General features: G+C 38.6%; 2 protein-coding genes across 3 annotated transcripts in view; both read left to right on the top strand.

Moving 5' to 3' along the window:
- The window catches only part of ST13 (ST13 Hsp70 interacting protein), a 27,027-nt gene extending 22,860 nt beyond the window's left edge, over positions 1-4,167 (top strand). The window contains exon 12 of the mRNA XM_044454948.1: positions 2,604-4,167. Coding sequence (XP_044310883.1) covers positions 2,604-2,732 — 129 coding nt within the window. The 3' untranslated portion in view covers positions 2,733-4,167. The remainder of the gene's footprint in view (positions 1-2,603) is intronic.
- A 1,422-nt stretch (positions 4,168-5,589) lies between these two features.
- SLC25A17 (solute carrier family 25 member 17) overlaps positions 5,590-18,146 on the top strand; it is a 17,350-nt gene continuing 4,793 nt past the window's right edge. The window contains exons 1-8 of one of the 2 annotated variants that reach the window (XM_044455471.1): positions 5,600-5,702; positions 7,545-7,623; positions 11,380-11,440; positions 12,927-12,993; positions 13,732-13,883; positions 15,012-15,128; positions 16,869-17,014; positions 17,145-17,240. In XM_044455471.1, the coding sequence (XP_044311406.1) occupies positions 5,683-5,702; positions 7,545-7,623; positions 11,380-11,440; positions 12,927-12,993; positions 13,732-13,883; positions 15,012-15,128; positions 16,869-17,014; positions 17,145-17,240 (738 nt within the window). In that variant the 5' untranslated portion in view covers positions 5,600-5,682. Of the gene's footprint in view, positions 5,703-7,544; positions 7,624-11,379; positions 11,441-12,926; positions 12,994-13,731; positions 13,884-15,011; positions 15,129-16,868; positions 17,015-17,144; positions 17,241-18,146 lie in introns of both variants that reach the window. The other variant, XM_044455472.1, reaches the window with a different exon arrangement.

Below are 18,146 nucleotides of genomic sequence, written 5' to 3'. Positions count from 1 at the left end.
ACGTCAAATGGGCCTTAGGAAGTCTGAGCAACAACAAAGCTAGTGGAGGCGACAGTATTCCAGCTGAGCTATTCAAAATCTTAAAAGACAATGCAGTAGAAGTGCTACACTCAATATGCCAGCAAACTTGGAAAACTCAACACTGGCCACAGGATTGGAAAAGGTCAGTTTACATTCCAATCACAAAGAAGGGCAATGCCAAAGAACGTTCAAACTATTGCACCATTGCACTCATTTCACATGCTAGCAAAGTGATGCTCAAAATCCTAACAAGCTAGGCTCCAGCAGTATGTGGACCGAGAACTATCAGAAGTACAGGCAGGATTTCGAAGAGGGAGAGGAACTAGAGATCAAATTGCCAACATACGCTGGATCATGGAGAAAGTAGGGAGTTCCAGAAAAACATCTACTTCTGCTTCATTGACTATGCTAAAGCCTTTGATTGTGTGGATCACAACAAATTGTGGCAAGTTCTTCAAGAGATGGGAGTACCAGACCATCTTACTTGTTTTTGAGAAACCTATATGTGGGTCAAGAAGCAACAGTGAGAACTGGACATGGAACCACTGATTGGTTCAAAATTGAGAAAGGAGTTCGGCAAGGCTGTATACTGTCACCCTGCCTATTTAACTTATATGCAGAGCACATCATGAGAAGGGCGGGGCTAGATGAATCACCAGTTGGAATTAAGATTGCTGGGAGAAATAACCTCAGATATGCAGATGATACCAACTCTAATGGCAGAAAGTGAAGAGGAACTAAAGTGCCTCTTGATGTGGGTGAAGGAGGAGAGCACAAAAGTTGGCTTGAAACTCAACATTAAGAAAACTAAGATCATGGCATCCGGTCCTCTCACTTCCTGGGAAATAGATGGGGAAGAAATGGAGGTAGTGACAGATTTTATTTTCCTGGGCTCCAGGATCACTGCAAATGGGGACTGCAGCCAAGAAAATAAAAGATGCTTGCTTCTGAGGAAGAAAGCTATGGCAAATCTAGACAGCATACTAAAAAGCAGAGACATCGCCCTGCCAACAAAAGCGTGTATAGTCAAGGCTATGGTTTTCCCAGTTGCAATGTATGGCTGTGAAAGTTGGACCATAAGGAAGGCTGAGCACCAAAGAATTGAGGCCTTTGAATTGTGGTGCTGGAGGAGACTCCTGCGAGTCCCTTGGACTGCAAGCCTATCAAACCAGTCAGTCCTAGAGGAGATCAACCCTGACTGCTCTTTAGAAGGCCAGATACTGAAGATGAAACTCAAATACTTTGGCCACCTAATGAGAAGGAAGGACTCTCTGGAGAAGAGCCTAATGCTGGGAACTACAGATGGCAAAAGAAGGGGACGGCAGAGAATGAGGTGGCTATATGGAGTCACTGAAGCAGTTGGTGTGAGCTTAAGTGGGCTCTGGGGGATGGTGGAGGACAGGAAGGCCTGGAGGAATGTTGTCTATGGGGTTGTGATGGGTCAGACATGACTTGGTGATTAACAGCAGCAGCAGTGCAGTAAGATACAATGTAAAAATTAAAACTGTAAAACTGCACAGTAAAGCAAAAGTAAAAACTAACACCAATATAAAGATCTAAAAAGTATATCTACCAATCTAAAAACAATAAAAGCTAAAAGGCTAAAAGCCTATCTGTAAATAGTACCATCTAGCAAGCCTATCAAATCTAATTTGCTTGTTAATATAATTCACTCAACAAAATTCCCTTCATAATTTTTGTAATCTGCATACCTTTCCTTGTTTCCCACTAATGTTTAAAAATTCCTCATTTAATTGAATAATCCCTTCTTAGATTAATAGTGGAGTAGTTAGATTGTGGACAATTAGCACTCAAATCAGTGTGATTTCTTAATATGGCATGATAAGTAAAGTTTGGATGGCTCTCAGCAGAAACATATTAATATAGAGGGAAGGTAAATCCTCTGTTTTTGTTTGAAAGACCAAATGTTGCCTTTTAGAGCAAGAATATCCAGTATCAAATGAAACCAATTCTGTTTAGCCTAAGTAAAGTGTTGTCTTTAGTGTTGGCTAGGCAAAATATTGCTTTTGATTTAGTTGGAGGCAGTTTTACATTATAAGACTCTATATTGAATTTCTTGTCCTTCCTCAAAGAAGGGTAATCAATCCAGTAGTTGGATTCAAAGGAACTTGCTGGCAGAGCAGACTGGGCATGGGTGAAGTCACTTTACTTCTGTGCAATACCCACCTAAGGCTCTGAATTATGCTGTCCTCTGGGTGCCACAGCGTCGTCTTTGTTTTTGACAACACTTTTAATTACTCACTTGGATTGTCATTCCAGAGAATAACTTCAGAATTGTTAGTTATGTGAGTGAAATGTAAAGTAGGTCTGAAACAGTGCCTTCTGTGCTTTGTTTAAATAAATTCATACCGATTCAGATACTAGATCATTAGTATTGAGTTTTGCTTTTCATGTCAAGTTTTATATTCTGATTTAGACCACAGCCTAAGGTGTTTAATCCCATTGAAATTAGTAGGGATGATCTTGTTTGATTCAGTGTTGGCCTTATCTTAAACCATTGAATAAAATCTCAATTTCATAAGATAGTACAAGCCAAACCCATTTTCCTTCTTGTTTTACAGGATCCAGAAGTTATGGCAGCTTTTCAAGATGTTGCCCAGAACCCAGCAAACATGTCGAAGTACCAGAATAACCCCAAAGTTATGAATCTCATTGGCAAACTATCAGCCAAATTTGGAAGCCAACCATAAAATCCCCTTTCGTGGCAAGGCATGGGGGAATATTATTCACTTATTGTATGTTGCAATAACACAAACCATTGTACCTCTGATTCTCAAATGAGAACAAGAGTGCTTTGGGTAGAATTCCTTTCTCCTCCCTTGATGCTTCAGAAAAGAATGTTTATTCATGATCATATCCAGGTTTTATTTCAAAAACAGTTATTTCTTTCTCACCACCTTTGCCCACGAATTTGTCTTAACAGTAGCACAAATTGCATTGTTATCTCCCAGTGAATTGTTCCAGAAAGAATAGAGTGAGTGGTTAAGGTTTTTTCTTCTTTAGGGGTGTTGTGTTGGAGTGATTCTTTTATAACTTCATTGGATCCTTTGTAAGAACTTCTAACAATGTTTAAGTTCTAGTATGAGGAGATGAGGCCTAGCATTTTTATTTTAACTGAAAGAAATAGTATATCCATATTCATTTTGTACATTCACAAAGGTGACACAATCTGGAACAATTGGAGACACCCTTACTGTCGCATGTTTTGGCTTTAAATGTGTTAGTACAAATGCTATTGATGCTGGGCTACTTACACAATCAATGTTGAACAAATTAACATGTTCTTGTCATGGTGCATAAGGGGCATATGTTTCACTATTAGTAAGCTGATTGACTCCAGTGGCGGGGAAACTCTTCATTATTTGTACTGATTTGACTATTAAATATTATTGCCTGGCTTAACTCCCTAATATTATACAAGAGAAACAAATTAATTCATGCTACCCTCTCACATTCATTATTTAATCAATTCAGAATGCAAGTAGACAGCACAATGTAAGTTAGTAGTGAAGTGATGACCCTCTGGATTCTAAGTTCTTAAGTCTGAATAAACTTGCATATCTTGTCCAGATTTTAAAGATTTGATGGTGTTAGTTCCATTAATTCATTTGAGTCCTATATCCTTGTACTCCAGTTATCAGTCTCTAATACTTGTTTTATGGGGGCTTGTTAATGTGATACTGTCACACTGATACTTGTGCAGCTTGTGTTCTGAAGGGGCGAAGACAGAAGGTCTGGTCTGGAATGGCCCATCCTAATTAATTACAGCATGTGTATTCATTGAACACCTTGTTGAAATGCTTGCTGAAACTAATACAATTCTGTTTTTTTTTCTGCTCTTAATGTTGAAAAGCTTAATATAATTAGGTCTTGGACTCTTATAGGGCTTTTGAATGTTTCCTGTTCTGTACTCTTGTAATTTTGTCAGAATCGATAAGTGATTTTTCCTAATTAAATCTGGACTGGTTTAGGAACTCAGATTGTAAAAATTAATTCCATAAAGTTTTGTCCTCATACAGTCATCTTGTCAAATGAAAAGAGAGAGAAATCCATTTTTTGCTTAAGAAATAGTTCTGAAATTAATTCTAGTTGCCTTTAAAAATAATAAAGACTGGTTTTGAAGAATCTTCTTGTTTTATTTTTGTATAAACTCTGCTTAAAGTATTTAGCAAGATATTCATAGTTTTAAGTACTTTCAATTGATAGCTTGATAAACATGCAAGTATAATTTGGAGAGTTTGGTTGCAGGGGAAAAGTCTCTCAGACCCAGTATCCAGTGCCTAATTTATAATTGCAGCAGCTTCCCCTAATCTAGTACAGCTCAGCTGAGTGGCGATCACCTTTAGTTCACAAAGAAACAAAAAGAAAGGAATTTAATGTGCTGCAGAGGAAAAATGTCACCTTCAATTTGCAACACCTCTGCGTGTGGAGCATTGTGTGCAGGAATGAGAATCCTTACTATGCTAATACATGATTTAAATGAATATGCACATATTTTTACTTTACCAACCTTTGAAAAAATGTAAGATGCTTTATTCTAACATTTTTTCCAAGTAGGGTCAAGATGCTTTGTCATGAGTGATATTGCAGATCCTTTTCATGGCTTCTTACGTGCCTAGTCCAACCATGTGCTGCAGCAGTTGTAACTGCTCAACGTCAAGTGTTTGGCTTTCAACAGATACTACCCTGTAGTACTGTTAACCTGCAAAACTGGTTTGAGACCCAGACACTAGAAAAATAAATGCTTGTGTATTAGGCAATAGGCTACAGTATCTGCTTCAAATCTCTGAAGTTATCATGAGTACACAGCCTGAATTTACATGACTCTTGGACCGTGCAGGTTATACATATGACCTATTATTGCATGCTCTAAATGGGATAAAGGAGCGCTGCACTTTGAATAATGTGGAATCGATTTGCTACAGCTTATATCAAAGTAAACTTCTGTGCTGTTCATCACTTGCCTTTTGGCCAGAGCAGCATGAAAAAAAAGGCTGTTCTAGAATGATGAGAGTACAGAGTTGATCGTCGATACGGTAGTGTTTTGAAACCAAAGGGCCAAAACGCAAAAGGGAAGACTTAAGACTATCGAGTATTTAAAAGCAAACCAATAAAAGGCACAGGAGGGCATGTGCTTTCTTCGCCTCTTAGCAGAACCGAAATGCTTTTGCTGTTAAAAAACCACTATCTGCTGCTCAGTAAACAGGACTTTGTTTCACGCGAAGTATGTTGCCCCTCAGACATCCCTTTTTTTCCGCCAGAACAGTTGATGAATCTAGCCACGCGCTAGAAAAAGGCGCGGGGTGGGGAGGGGCCAATCAAGAGAAAGTTCTCCCTCCCAACTTGCTTTGAAAACTCGCGGGCTAGAGGCGGTGTGGAGCAGCGCGCCCGCAGCTCTTCTGGCGGCCAGTCATTTCACCAAGTCAGTGACAGGGCCTAGTTGCCGTGTGATTGGTCGAGAAGAAGGAAACGTGGACACCGAAGTCACGTGCCCGCTGCAGAGGCATGGGCGGGGGCAATACTGGTGACTCACGGCTCTTTTTCCTTCGTCTCCCTTGCATGCAGTTACAGAAGTTCGCTGGTACGGACGTGCCGGAACTGTAGCCATGGCCGGAGTTCTCTCCTACGAGAGTTTGGTACATGCCATGGCTGGAGCTCTGGTGAGTTGACTTGCATCTTGGGAGGAAAGTGGGAGGCCTCTTCCAGGGATGATATGGGCGGGCTCCAGTGCTTAGTCCTGCCGTATGGGCACGGGGGCGCGGGGGGGCTTCTCGCGAATCATCTTTGTCATGCGTTCAAGCACTTGAGGTAGAGCCTCTCAACTTTTGCTTCGGCTGATGCCTCCATGCCCAAACTGCCAAGACGACGGGTGAATACGGACCAAACGCACTGGCTTGGATACGGACGACCACTTACGATTTCTAATAACTGGTCACCATTGCGGTTGTTGTCACTTAGGCTTGATCAGTGAAGACCTGCCAAGCAGTGAGGAGAATGCTATCATTTTTGTATTGCCTCCCTTGTTTGGGACGGGGTATGGGTATATGATACTGTTCTAACTCTTCTCTGAAGCAGGTTGTTCACGGATGCTATTTTCCTACGACTAAGACATGTAAGGAAAGTGGTTATCTGTAAAATTGTAGTTTAGCCCCTCTGTAATGATTTAAAGTGTTATGAGACTGCGTTCCTTTGAATGTAGGTAAGTTTCAGAAGACTAAGTGGGGTGAGTGAGAGAAGTGATTGGTTGGTGACCGAAAGTATGTGGGTGGAGCTTGGAGGTGCGCTGGGGTGGTCGAGAGAGACCTTTCAGTTGAAGAGTGGTGGTCTGTCAGCAGTTACAGTGTAATCTGTTAGAAGTTAACAGAGTTGTGGTTTGTCAGAGTCTACAGAGCCGTAATGGGCCGTCTTCTCATTAGAATCCTACAGAGCATTTAAGGTTCTGAGGAAGTAGAATACTTAAAGGAAATATCTGCAACTAGGGAAAGACAGAACCTTACATTGTCAAATATTATGAGAATGTGAGAGAGAAGCCAACAGAAACCGGAGAGAAATGAGGATCTATGTTGTGAGGATTGTGTGGGGAAAGAGTAAAATACCTTAGAAGTTACTATTATATATTGGTTTATTTTCTAGGGAAATAATTTACTGAACATCTTGAAGCCAATACACTTACTATACAAATACAGTTTCATTTTGTTTATTGTTAACTTAGAGTCATAGCCTGTTTGATTATATGCATCTCATCCTCAGGACCACATAGTCCAATAAAGGAGCCTTACATCTTGGGCACAGTACTGTGGGAGATTTATTACCTAGATTGAGATTAAATCTCTGGTGGCAGTGTTACCTACTAAGAGAAAGAGAGGGAGATTTAAGAAAGTTAAAGACACTCAATATCCCAACAAGTTATAAGAGTGTACTAGTGACACCTTATGAGAGGTGTTGAATAAAAAATGCATTCTTATCTGCATTTTATATACACCTGGTCCCTGGGTTAAAAATGAGTTCCATTCCTGAAATCATCTTTAAATCTAATTTGTATGTAAGTCAGATCACATATAAAAAGCATATAAAACACTTAAGAAATGCTTCCATATACAGTAATACTTCTTAAAGACAATACAGGATTTTAATAATGATAGAGAGAGAAAATCTGATTGCTCAATGACTAAAGCCTAATGCTTTCCCAATGACTAATGGTGTTTCACCATTTTCTGATTGCTTTATTATTTCCACTTTAGTTTCGATCATGATTATTTTTCTTTTCTTTGAGGTACCACCTGCACTTGCATCAGATTTACATTTTGGAGGCATGGTTACAAACCAAACAGAGTACAAAGTTACAGAAGGCAACACAAATTTCATGGGATCCAGACACACTGGCTTGAATACACTAGATCTTCATGAGCATGAAAAACTACTGTAGTTCTGTCACAGTACTAGTTCCGACTTCACTGCTCACCACTTTTCCCCTCCTCCTTCCTTTCCCCTCCTTCCTGCAGGCGCCCACTCACTGCCTGCCACCCATGGGTGCCCACTTGCGGCTCAAGGACGAGGCAGGACTTCTGGGTTTGCTTGTTCGTAAGTAGGGATTGTTCTTAATTCAGATGTTCGTAACTGAGGGACTGGCTCTAACTACTTGCAACTTCTTTAAAGTAACATGTAGACACATTGCTACATGCAACTGGCTTCACCAAATGTGCATCGTGGAACATCACTTGGTTATCTATATTTACTTGAGTATCTATTCAGGATCAAGGGGCCTTTTTGTTGAAAATCAAAGTCCAAGCTTGCTGTTGAACCTTGAGTATGATTAAACTTTTTTTCCTAGGAAAACTCAATGCAAGCTCCAAGTGTAGCTTGGAGCAGTTATCATAAAAAGGTTAGAGAATGGAGCTTTGTACTCTATTGTCACCTATAGCATAAATATTTTTAGAAAGTAATAAGTTGCTTATACTGTTTTAGCTCATCTTATTGCACATCCCCACAATTTAGCAATGTATTGGTTTTTCTTACCTTTTCCCCTGCCTTTTCATTTACCTATTCCCTTTGCTTTGATACAATACAGATTGTATTTTTGAAAAACAAATCATTGTAAGCACCAACAACTTTGGGGATAGAGTGCTTTTTGCTGTATCCAGCAAACCTAGTCCATGGAAAAATCACAGGGATCCCACAGAACAGCAGGTCTCAAACTCTGTGTTATACTGCTTTCTTACATGGCTGAAATTTGCTTGGTGTACCACTTTTTTTTCCAATGGCGGCAGCATCATTAAAACATCATCATGAAAATCATGAGCCTTAGAGCAAAGAGCTCCTTTAACTTGTAAAGTCTGGGGGAAATTAGATTATTCCAGTACTGTATAATGACAAACATAGGCACTGGACTGGAACTTTTTTAGTGTTCAATAATCTGCCCTTTACCAAATCAAATGTAGGACCAAATACAACTGTTTGCAACCTTTCTGTAGCTCACCTAAATGGATTTTTTGGAACCACAGTTTGAGAACCTTTGCACTATTTGCAAGGTAAGGGCCCAAAGGCAGGGTGAATGAAGGAAGACAGGTAAGACAGGTAACTTGAGTAACAGCAGGTTATTCCTCTTAAGGAGAGCTTTCCTCCCTCAGATGCTTCTTTGACAACAGTCTTTCTACTTCCTTCTGCCATTGGAGACTCTCTAAGATTCAATATAGTTTACAATGAAAGATATTCCTGTTGTAAACAGATGTTCTGGTACTGTGTATATCTTCTTAGTATCAACTAATAACCTGTGATAGTTCTCACATTTTTGCAAGTTGTCTGTTCAGCTTTATGCTTCTTGAGCAATCCCTTATTCCACATGAATTTGCCTCTGCAATGAGCTTTCCTCCATTTTATAGCCTATATAGAAAAATTCCCTATAATCAGTCTTTTATTTGTTACTACTGTACTTTTAAAAAGTTAGCTTCTAGAATATATTAGCATTTAAGTTACATTTTGAGTTAGGTTTTCTTGTAGAACCTTTTCAACTTAACCTAAAGATGGGAACTAACACACAGAATTCTGCAATCATAATACTGGCTTATAAGTTAAGGCATTTTTTGAACAACAACAAAACCCTGTGTTCTTTAAATATCTATTTTTAAAATGCTAAATAACACCATTCTTAGTTAACTAAACTAATGCCATAGAAGTCCATACACATATATTCTCATTCTCATTATCTCTCTCTCTCTCTCTCTCTCTCTCTCTCTCTCTCTCTCTCTCTCTCTAATTACTGCAAAATGTGTTAGTTCTGATTTTTGGTTTTGAATATTGCACTGTGTAAGAATGAATACAACCAGTTAGTGAACATTTAATCAGAATCCTAGACACTGCTAATTCCTACAAAGGAACTTGGTAAAACTGTGATTAAATCATCTCCCAATTTGTGCAGCATTGAGATTACTGGTATTTATAAATGTAGTGCTTCTAACTTTTCTAAAACCAGTACAGTGGCAGCCCCCTTACATGTATGTATGTGTGAAAGCAGTTGCTCAGCCTAGGAAAGTAATTTTTTAGGAATGGTGCACTGTTACGGAGTGAGAGTTCATGTGAAAATATCTTCTACACCTATCAAACTTTTTTTTTACTTGCACATGGGTTGGAATTATGGGAGAGCTCTAAAGTTATTTTACCTGCCCAGTGCCCTCTGGTCTGCAGATCTCTTTTTAAAAACATCACAGACCAGTGTCGCTACCTGTAACCTTCCCAGCTAGGAGAATTATAAGCATCCTGTTAAGGCAAGGATCACATCCATGCTTTTTCTACCCTGTAAGAAAAGGTTCTACCCTATCAGTACACTTCTGTTGTCCTCATTAAGATGGCTTTTAGTATCAAGGACATCATTTGTACTTAAATGCTGGGTTCTGTACAAAAGTAAAGTGGTACCTTATAAAACTATTTATAGTCGAAGAGAGAGGATGGGGCAGGACAGGACATGATTTTGGTGGTTATGTATTATCTTTTATCCTTGATATCTACCATGCCCATCCCAAAAATATATTGTTGCAATTTAATGCCAGTATAGTAAACATTATTATAAAAGACCATAAGCTCCAGGAGTAGATTTTTCATATTATATCAATGTTCTAACACAAGATTTAAGATTGACTGGAAACTCACTCTTCAGTTTATCTAGGTATCAAATCAGAACTGTAAGTATTCATGTCGGTTATGTAAATCCCATTGTCCTTGAGCCTTATCGAAGTCTAAGTCTAAAAATCTAAATCCAGTGTGTTATGGTGGTTAGAGTGTTGCACTGGGGACCTGTGAGATCCAGGTTCTAATCTTCATTCAGCCATGAAGCTCACTGGGCGACCTTGGACTAGTAACAACTCTCAGCCTAGCCTTCCTCACAGGTTGTTGTAGTGAGGGTTAAATGAGGTTGAGGTGAACTATGTAAACTGCCTTGGGTTCCTGGCAAGACTAAAAAGGTTTATTATAAATGCAATATAATAGTTTTGTGGAAGCAATACAGTGTTTCTCATTCAGATTGGCTTTTTGTGGACAGTGTAATATTTAATCAATGCAGTAAAAAAGGAGTTTTGTGATTAACGTATCCTAACCTCTCAGAAGCCATTCCAGTATGGAGGGCTGTAAATGTAACTATATATTAAAGCATTATGGCTTTTATCAAAAAAAAAAGTCTTAGTCCACCCAAGACAGAGGTATTGTTGATAGCAGACAAGGTAATATGGAATTGAGTAGACACTGTTACAGATAGGGTGGTATTTCCTCTGAAGGGACTAGGTTCACATCTTGAACTGATTTTGAATATGGTACTGCTCCTTAATGGTCAGGTAGTTGCTGTGGCTGGGTGTGCCTTCAGGTATTAAACCAGTTGTATTCCCTTCCTGGAAAAAACAGTTCTGGTCACAGTGATCCATGCCTTAATAGCCTCCCACTTAGATTACTGAAACACACTCTGCATTGAAGAACATTTGCAAAAATTCAGCTACTGCAAAATATTTGAAAGATTTCTTCCATTCATATAAACCCATCTGTAGAATAAGACCTCTTTGGAAACCCTTCTGTACATCTCACCAACAGAAGAGTTTATGTTGATGGAAACACAGGATTAGGATCTCTTGGAGGCAAAGTTTGTACCTGTGCAGTTCCCTTCCTCATTGACACAACCTACTTTGTTCAGTTTTAGCAAAATCCTTCAGTTTTTTGTTTTGTTTTTAGTTTGTTCAGATACAGAAGAATATGGAGGTTTTGTGCTGTAATATTTCTTAATAGCACTTCTTGTGAATTACAGATTTGCAAAAATCAGTGTGATAAAATAAAGCTAATTTTCTGTGTTAAACCTTTTAGGGAAGCGTGACTGCAATGACTGTTTTTTTCCCTTTGGATACAGCTAGATTAAGACTTCAAGGTAAGCAAAAATATACTGTTATATATATTTTATACTGATAGTGCCTTCAGTTTGGCTTTTTATTATTTATTGCATTTGTATCCTACCAATCATTCTTTTAAGAAGTTCAGCGTAGCATATACAGAGCTGTCACATTTTTATCCTAATCATGATCCTGTGAAGTAGTTTAGATTGTAAGATAATAGCTTGGCCATGGCCCTCGGTTAGCTTCATGGCTTGAACCAAGATTTCCACAGTCCAAGTCAACTCTAAAACAGTTTTCATATCAGCATTTTGTGATAATCAAATATTTTCCATCAAGTTAAATTGCTTTTTAACAAAGATAAAGATTTCCAAAGGAAACAATGGGTTTTATATCCCTACATATTGAAATGAATAGGACTGAGTAACATTGGATATAATAATGTAGCAATGATCAGTCACCCAATTAGGATGAATATTGCTGGATGCATCACACAATCACACTATATTTGGTGTGACAGTCTTCTGAAATTTGGTTGTTTTTTGCACATAATATTTTCAGAATCTGAAAAACCCTTGACACCTTGGAAGCATTTCAAATATCTGACTTTGATACCTATATTTTAGTTTTGCTTTGGTCGCCATGTGTGATACTGAAGACATCTGGTGGGGTACTTCCTCAATTGCAGTAGCACTAATGAAGCTCCACAAAACCTTTACATTGTGCAATTGGTTGAGCATTACATTTGTGCAGTCAGTTGCACAACCAGTTGTGTAACCATGCTTATACAAATATAACTTTAGTTAGATTTTCCTAGTTTTTGTGACCACAGTGTTATTTGCATTAGTGGCATGACATTGTTGAATATTGCCCCTAGGAAGGAATATTTAACACTTGAGTCGTTAAATTACATGAGTACAAAAACATAGTGGTTTATGATATGATATTCTTGGAAATATGTTATGCTTTATTCCCATAGGCATGAAAGGAGATGTGCTAATGTTTTAAAAATATGTACATAGCTTTGCTTCTGTACATGTACCCCAGTTTGGAAGAGAAAACTGGTATGTCTGGAGACTCTGGTGTAACTCCTGAACTATTGAGAAGCATGAAGACTTTGAATGCCGCCATTTTTTTTTTCAGTTCAGTGATTTGATATTGAAGACTAGGCAGAGAAAGGAAACTTTTGAAATTGAGTAGCTGGAAAGAACGTGGTCACTTCTTGCAGAAGACATACTTTAGTTGACCCTGTGATGTGAATTTAAAGCAACTTTAAATATGATACATATTTTTTATCCATATTGGCCAAAATATTACTTCTGTATTTCATTCCAATTCCAAACTTGTGGCCACTTAACACATATTCCCATGAGTAAGACAGCAAAAGTTCAGTTGAAGATGAGACAGAGAAGGCTGGGGATGAGAATTGCAAGTACTTGTATTTGCTGTCCCACCTTCTTCCCCACCACATCTGAAGTTTCAAGACTTGGAAGAGTAATAGAGGTTATTTTTCTTTTGTTCCAGTTGATGAAAAATGCAAATCGAAAAGAACACACACAGTTCTGTTGGAGATAATAAAAGAAGAAGGCCTGTAAGTTCAGAACATTTTACCCAGCAGAACTAACTCTGTATCACGGATAATTTGAGTAAGGATGGAGGCCACCCCATAGAATCCTGTCCTTGTGTGATCTAATAAAAACATTTGTCTTTGAAAGATGGAATTGTGTCAAAAGCATATTACAGACTTGTTGGTGATGCCATCATTATTCTGTAATTCAAAATAACAATAAAGGATCCAGCATGCTCTAGTAAGAGAATTGCTGCAACACTTTTCCTTCCTAGTGTTGCAATACCAGATAATCATGAAATGTTCTGAGGCATCTGACACTTTTAAGGCCTTTAGAATGAACAGAGTAAAGTTGCTGTTTATGATAAGGCATTGTTGTAGTACTTTATTTAATTTATTCCATAATATAAATTGGAATTTTTTCTCACAGGAAGTATTTAAACAGTGGTGCTGTTGTTTCTTCCTCTTCAGCTTTGGATAAAATTTTCTGTTTATTCAACGGTAAAACAGATTTGATCCTGTGCACATTTACTCAGTCCTAAGCGGCACTGAGTTCTATTAGATTCAATGCCAAGTGTTCATAGGATTGCATTCTTACTAATAAAATATATTGAATTCTTCAGCAAAAAATAAAGACTTCATTTGTGTCAGACACAAATTTGTGTCCTGATAATGTGAATTTTTAGGCTTGGATAAGTCTGTGGGTGTTGTTGCTTTGCCTAACTGTGTAATATTTACATTTCGCTTTTGTTTGTTCCTTAGCCTTGCACCTTATCGAGGATGGTTCCCTGTCATCTCTAGCCTTTGCTGTTCCAACTTTGTCTATTTCTATACATTTAACAGTTTGAAAGCTATGTGGGTCAAAGATCAACATTCAGCTACAGGAAAAGACTTGATTCTTGGCATGGTTGCAGGTAATGAATTTCTACCACTTGTGTTACAAGTTTAATCAACTGAGTGCTGTAATCAACTCATAAAGTTAGCATAGATTGTATTTATAATTTCTGTGTGGTTTGAACTTGGAAGACATACATGAAGGCTTGCTTCATAATCTTTCTTCATATGTAGCCTTCCTCTGCTGGATTCTGCAAGTGTCTTTATTTGCTACTGTGCATACCAAACATTCTAAAACCAAGAACTAGTGGATTATCAGTTAAGGGCAATGGCAAATAAAGCATAAGAGGGGAGAGATCATAGCTCATTCCTCTGAGATGGGGTGAGCCTTACTTTGCCAATGAAATAAGATAATGAACACCAGCCAAGTCAGCAGTGGTTCAGATACTTCAACAAGCCTATCCTTCCTGAAAAATAAAATTGAAACATGCCACATGAATATTAATGAGTTCAACCAATCAGTTGTCACCATAAATCATTTTTCAAAGGATGTATTTTGCAAACTGCAAAACTGCTCAAAAATGAGCTTGATGTTCTTTTTTGGTTTTGTTATTGGGGGAAGCAACCAGTTTGAAAATAAAGAGTAAGCCATGTTAGAAATATCTGCCTTTTGAGATCAAGCATAGTAAAATAAAGCACAATAATATGCACACTATATTAATCATGAATCAAATGCTTTTGTGGAGAAGTGTCAAAGCATGTACATATTCACTAACACTTGTAAATGCAAATAAGGCACTTTCTGTGTTACATTCTGTTAGCTCTTTTTTCTGTGTCACATTACTTTGTATCAAGTCATAGTAAGTATTTGTGAGTACTAAGGTGTGTTCTTGCTATGTCAAGCAAACCTGATTTTCCAGGTTGGCTCAGCAGATTATATATGTCATCTCACATAACTGCCAACTCTCAGTAAGGTGAAGAACTAGAACAAGGCAGGCTGGCAAGTTCCTTAACTTTGCTGTGCTTCTGTCCTAAAAAATCCCCAGTCTGGAGCATTATGTGTTTGCTGTTCCTTTGGAATATGCTCTTATATTGTCTTAACTTTTTTGTACAATGAAGTTAAAATGAGGATCATTTCTGGTAATGGTTGTTTTTGTTCTACATTTTCTTAGGTGTCTTTTAATTTACCTTGTAGTTTGTTTCCTCAGGAATAGTGAATGTATTGTTGACAACTCCACTCTGGGTAGTTAACACCCGTCTGAAACTCCAGGGGGCAAAATTTAAAAATGAAGATATTGTACCAACCAGCTACAAAGGCATTGTAGGTAGGCATTTGTTTCTGCTATTTTTCTGCTATTGACATTGGGTCCATGGTTTAAATGACAACTCTCATTTATAGCACTGTCAATAGTAAGTGTCTTTATTTGCTACTGTGCATAGAAATACATTTGAACTTGTATGAATTGATTCCTCCTCCTCTACTTTCATCCTGTTCCCTATATGCAGAGAAGGCTTTGTGGGAGGTAGGCCTGAAAGAAGAAGAGGGAATCTTATCTTTTCATGCTGTCTGTTTGATTGGCTTTCACTGAACAACTTAAGGCTTGTACTTTAACTTTCGTGTCATGTAAGCGGAAAGATGACTGAGCTGCCAACACCTACTTCCTAAAAATGGCCTTTCCCTTCTCCAACTGCCATCTGAAAGGCATCTGAGGAACTAACTTTCCCTGAGGGGATGGGAAAAGAAATAAATCAAGCTTAAGCTCAGAAGCAGAGACAAAAGAGAAGAAAGAAAGGAGGAATAATAGGGCATCAAAGAACATATCAGCCAGAAGGACAGTAGATGCAGTGCAAACCTGAGTGCAGTTGGTTCCAGTGCAGGCACATTCCCATCTATCTGGGGAACTGATTCAAGTATCAAGATCATCCTTTCCCCTTCTTTTCTCTTGTAAGCCGAAGGACTTGGACTGATTCTTGTGAGCTGCTGTGGGACATTTTAACTCCGGAGTGAGATAAAAATGATATGAATGAATGAATGAATGAGGATGGTGGTAGCTAGGAATTGCAAGTTGTTTGATGTTATATACCACTAAAATAATCAACCTGGATGTATCTTTTATACCCTCTGTCAGCATAATAGTTATATCAAGCAATTTGTATATTTTTTGATTAGCTGATACCTGAAGCACTGAAGAACGATTGTGGTCATAAATAAGAATGCAAAAAGAATACAAAATACTCCGAGTTTCCTCTGTAGGAGTAGTAAATTACTGTACTTACATGCCATACAATAAGGGCCTAGCAGTTCTAAAGACAACCCCAACTGAGCAGAAAGAGCCTGCTAAAAGAAAAAGGTTAATCTTAGAACAAATAACTTCTGCTTGCACAAGTGGTCAATCCTACTGCCTGTATGGTCTGGGGCATGGGCAGAAGAAAGCTGAACAGAAGCACCAGGACCCAGATAATACAGTCAGTAAACTATATGACCAAAGTCCAGTCGCCAGCCAAATCCAAGCCATTATCTGGAGTAAGCCAAGGTCAAACCAGGAACAAATGGGGAAGCAAACAAAGTGTAGTCAGATAGCAAAGTGTAGTCAAAACAAGCCAAAGGTCAAGAGCCAAGAAGATGGCACGAGGGCAAGGATAACTTTGGAGCAGGACCAGGGATTAGGGAGAGCATCAATGCACTGGAAACTGGTGTTGCTGAGATAGCATCTGGAGGGAAGAGCCACTTATTAAATAGTTCGTCCCCCAGGGCTCCCAGGTGGCCTTCGTGAAGGCTCTAGTAGCTGCAGCAGAGTCTGGGAGTAATCTTGCAACTACCAGGGCTGTTATTTGGGTGTTCAGCCAGCCCAAGGAACCCTGAAGCTGCCCAGATGCTGACACTGCCTCAGCATGATCAAAGGAAGGAGATCACTATGAATACTGACCTATGCTAGAAGGCAAATTTAGAAATTTAGTTGGAATGATACTTGGACAGATTACAAGTTGCTGAACAAATGTGTTACTGTAAGTAGGTTGTTGCTTGATGTTAAAGATTTGTTTTACCTCTTCACCTTACTCATCAGATGCCTTTAACCAGATAGTAAGAGATGAAGGAATTCTGTCTTTGTGGAATGGTACTGTTCCCTCACTGCTGTTAGTGTTCAATCCTGCAATTCAGTTCATGTTCTATGAAGGGCTTAAGCGGAAGATTTTGAAGAAGCAAATTCAGGTGAGATTCCAAGGCCTGCAGTCAAGACAATGATAAACTCTGATGTTCTATGAAAATATTATTTTATCCACTTTGTTAAGCTTAAAAATTTGTTTTACATTTAAGTAACTATCATTTATACTGTTCACAGCTTTCATCATTGGATGCATTTGTCATTGGAGCAATAGCCAAAACAATTGCCACTACCCTCACGTACCCTTTACAGACAGTACAATCAATTTTGCGGGTGAGTATCCAATACACTGTGTCCATGTTATTGTTTATTTAATTGTATTTTCCCAGTATTTTACAACTCAGACTGGCGAATATGAATACCACCTGATAGTTCATGATGTATTGCAATGGTAGAATTAAATTTGCAGAGACACAAACCTGGGTGAAATAGCAAATACCCTGGAAGACAGAGATATGATACAGACTGATCTTGATTGGTTAGAATGCTGGGCGGAGAACAACAGAATGAAATTCAGTAGGGACAAATGCCAAGTCCAGGTTTTTAGGAACAAGGAGCCAAAAGCATCTCTACAAAATGGGGAATACTTGGCCCAGCAATACTGCAAATGAGAAGGATCTTGAAGTTGTTGTAGATCACAAACTAAATATGAGCAAACAATGTGATGCAGCTGCAAAAAATGCAAATAGTATTTTTGGCTGAATTAACAGAAGTATCGCTTCCAAAACATGTGAAGTACTAGTTCCCCTATACTCAGCAATAGTCAGATCTCACCTGGATCTAGTTCTGGGCACCTAAGTTTTAAAAAGATGTAAAAAAGCTAGAAAGGATATACAGGAGGGCAACAAGTATGATTGAAGGCAATGCCCTATATAGAAAGATTGAGAGAACTAGAGAAGACTGAGGGGTGATATGATAGCCTTTCAGGTACATGTAGAGTGCTATCACAAAGAGGAGGGCAAGATTTCCTCTCATTCATTCCAGGGTGCAGGACACAGAATAATGGACTTGAGCTGAAAGAAACCAGATTTAGACTGGACACTAGGAAGAATTTATTCACTGTCAGAACAGTACGACAATGGAACCTATTACCTGGAATAATGGAACCTATTATTAATGGAAGGAGTGCTTACATCCATATACGCCCACCCGCCCCTTGAGATCTGCGGGAGAGGCCCT

The sequence above is a fragment of the Varanus komodoensis genome, unplaced genomic scaffold, assembly GCF_004798865.1.
Source record: "Varanus komodoensis strain SLA01 unplaced genomic scaffold, ASM479886v1 scaffold8, whole genome shotgun sequence".
Lineage (NCBI taxonomy): Eukaryota > Metazoa > Chordata > Lepidosauria > Squamata > Varanidae > Varanus > Varanus komodoensis.
This window is presented reverse-complemented; position numbering and strand designations above follow the sequence as displayed.